Below are 3,344 nucleotides of genomic sequence, written 5' to 3'. Positions count from 1 at the left end.
ACTTCAAGCTTGCATGACCTTGCTTTAATCTTTGCCCTTTGTGGGAGAAAGAGAGAGTAGTTGGAATGTAGATGTCCATTCCTGTAAACCGATACAATCAACAATTTTTGACATCACATTCCCTATATTTGAATATCAAGCTATCTTAATTCATTTTACACCCGTTTAGACAGAAGCTTGATTGTTGTTGCTTTTATTAGCCTGTTTGCTTGTAGAAAAGTTGCGTCAATAGGGGTTTCCCCGTTGTTCCTCCATGACCTGTTAGATGGAAAAGAATAGCACAGTTCTAACTCTGAAATGACTGCTTGATGTAAACCCTGAGATTTGCTTTACCAGAAAGCATAACGGTTGAGACTTGAGAATGCCACTTGTGGATAATGTCAATCCACGCTTTCGATTTTTAACCTCTCATTTTGTAACCCATAAACTAATCATGGAAACTATACCCATATCTGGTATAATTTACCAGATGTTAATCCAGTCTGATATAGCTGTTTGTCAAATATCAGAATTCCGAAGTTGTTCTACCGTTTTTTCTTCTTTTTTTTGTTTCATTCTGAAAAGTTTGCCTTGATTAGACTCTTTTTACTGATGGTAGGTAACAGGCAGTGTTATGCCTAGGTGCAGCCGTAAAGAAAGGGTGACTGGGGGCTAATGATACTAAATCAAATGTTGCAGAATGTCCTCAGTGGCTCCAAGCATGTAGCACGACAGCATAGAAATAGCTCAAAATCACGTCCATTATGGGAAATAGAAGAACATGTAGGGTAAGAATATTTGTTAGAGATAAAGCTTTGTCTTACAAAGGAAGGTGGTCAGAGATATTGATTGTCTTTGACAGCACTCTAAAGTTGTTCTAACAACTGAGTCTGGGTCATAGTGCAGTCTCTATTCAAGCTGTGTGTTATAGTTTTTTTATTTATTTTTTCTCATTTTAAACTGAGATAAAGAAAAATCACCTAATCAACCAAACACCCTTTTCCCATACTATATATATACTTCTTTGTATGCTTCTTTGAATACGTACTCAAGGAGTAGTTCAAAGTTCACCCAATAGGCTCTCTTAAGCCCTCTGGAAAAGGAAAAAGAAGAGACATCAGGAAAAATGGGCGCTTCTCTTCTTTCATCACCAGCATTTCTGGTTTTCTTCTCATTTTTCACTTTGGGTGTACTTCCTGGTCCTGTACTTGGGATCACCAGGCACTACAAGTTTGACGTATGTGTTTGGCATAATAGTCAAGCTAGCATTGTTGCACAAGAAACTTCTTTTCCACAAACCAAATCTTTTGTATAAGTAATTCTAATTAGTGTGTTTACCCTTCTGCTTTGTAGATCAAGTTGCATAATGTAACACGCCTGTGCAATACGAAGAGCATTGTCTCGGTGAACGGACAATTTCCAGGGCCTCGCATTGTAGCAAGGGAGGGTGACCAGCTTCTGATAAAAGTGGTCAACCATGTGTCAAACAATATTTCCATCCACTGGTATTGAACTTTCCTTTGGAAAATGACATTTTTGCAGCTATTACAAGTTAAACAAATGATCTCATTTGCTTAAAATTAATGAGGGAAAGTCTAAATTGCAAGTTGTGATGGTGTCTTTGAAATAGGCATGGCATTCGACAGCTTCGAAGTGGGTGGGCAGATGGGCCAGCATATGTGACTCAGTGTCCCGTGCAAACGGGCCAGAGCTATGTGTACAACTTCACCATTGTAGGCCAAAGAGGGACTCTCTTCTGGCACGGGCATATATCATGGCTAAGAGCAACTGTCTATGGTCCCATGGTCATCCTTCCCAAGCGTGGTGTTCCTTATCCATTTCCTAAGCCATACAAGGAAGTTCCAATTATCTTTGGTAAAGAATTTTCAGGGCTGATTCAAACCTATTTGCCTCTTTACAAGATCTAATTATTTTGCTAATACAAATTAAACTATTATGATACATTGCAGCAGAGTGGTTCAATGCAGATCCTGAGGCAGTTATTAGTCAAGCCCTGCAGACTGGTGGAGGTCCAAATGTCTCTGATGCTTATACCATCAATGGTCTTCCAGGACCACTTTATAACTGCTCTGCCAAAGGTATAAAATAGCTAAAAACATTGTATATTAAACTATATCTGCATAATGGAGCTATTTGATTCAACTTGGAAGTAAATAATTTTAACAGATACATTCAAGCTGAAGGTGAAGCCTGGCAAGACTTACCTTCTGCGTCTAATCAACGCTGCACTCAACGATGAGCTCTTCTTCAGCATAGCAAACCACACACTCACTGTTGTAGACGTTGATGCTATTTATGTTAAACCTTTTGAGACTGAAACAATTCTCATCACCCCTGGTCAAACCACAAATGTGCTTCTAAAGACCAAACCCAGCTATCCAAGTGCCACATTCTTCATGACTGCTAGACCATATGTGACAGGCCAAGGAACATTTGACAATTCAACTGTTGCTGGCATTTTAGAATACGAGTCACCGTCCAATAGCTTTCATTCAAGCATTAAAATGCTCCCTCTGTTTAAACCAATTCTACCGGCTTTAAATGACACTTCATTTGCTACAAATTTCTTGAGTAAACTCTTCAGCCTGGCCAGTGCACAATATCCTGCCAACGTGCCCCAAAAGGTCGATAAGCATTTTTTCTTCACGGTAGGTCTAGGAGCAAGCCCATGCCAGCAGAATCAAACCTGCCAAGGTCCTAATGGAACCAAGTTCGCAGCTTCAGTCAATAATGTATCATTCGCAATGCCAACTACAGCACTACTCCAAGCTCATTTCTTTGGCCAAGCAAATGGAGTTTATACCCCTGATTTTCCTAGCAATCCAATAATTCCGTTTAACTATACAAGCACCCCACCTAACAACACTATGGTAAGCAATGGAACGAAGGTGGTAGTGCTTCCTTTTAACACTAGCGTGGAGCTGGTAATGCAGGACACAAGCATTCTTGGAGCTGAAAGCCACCCTCTTCACCTGCATGGCTTCAACTTCTTCGTTGTCGGCCAAGGTTTTGGCAACTTTGATCCGAATATGGACCCTGCAAACTTCAACCTTGTTGACCCTATCGAAAGGAACACCGTCGGTGTGCCATCAGGAGGTTGGGTGGCAATTCGTTTTCTTGCAGACAATCCAGGTAAGTAAAATGGAGAAAAATAAATAAGATGCATTATTACAGAAAAGAAAAATGACTTGCATAATCCTGTATTTTGCTTACTTGCTTGAGTTGATGATCATGATAACAAGAATCGCATGCTTGCAGGGGTATGGTTCATGCATTGCCACCTCGAAGTGCACACCAGCTGGGGTTTGAAGATGGCTTGGATCGTCTTAGATGGAAAACTTCCC

General features: G+C 40.4%; 1 protein-coding gene across 1 annotated transcript; it reads left to right on the top strand.

The window, feature by feature from the left end:
• Nucleotides 1-1,043: 1,043 nt before the first annotated feature.
• Nucleotides 1,044-3,344, top strand: LOC110419007 (laccase-17-like; the record flags this gene model as incomplete). The annotated part of the gene is made up of 6 exons (XM_021431860.2): nucleotides 1,044-1,216; nucleotides 1,333-1,484; nucleotides 1,610-1,854; nucleotides 1,950-2,078; nucleotides 2,167-3,132; nucleotides 3,259-3,344. Coding segments are annotated over exons 1-6 (1,689 nt in total), but the record flags the coding sequence as incomplete, so codon positions are not given.

The sequence above is a fragment of the Theobroma umbraticum genome, unplaced genomic scaffold, assembly GCF_002168275.2.
Source record: "Theobroma umbraticum cultivar Fairchild unplaced genomic scaffold, ASM216827v3 scaffold_67.0, whole genome shotgun sequence".
NCBI lineage: Eukaryota > Viridiplantae > Streptophyta > Magnoliopsida > Malvales > Malvaceae > Theobroma > Theobroma umbraticum.
Note: the sequence above shows the minus strand (reverse complement) of the source record. Positions and strands in the feature narration are given on the sequence as shown.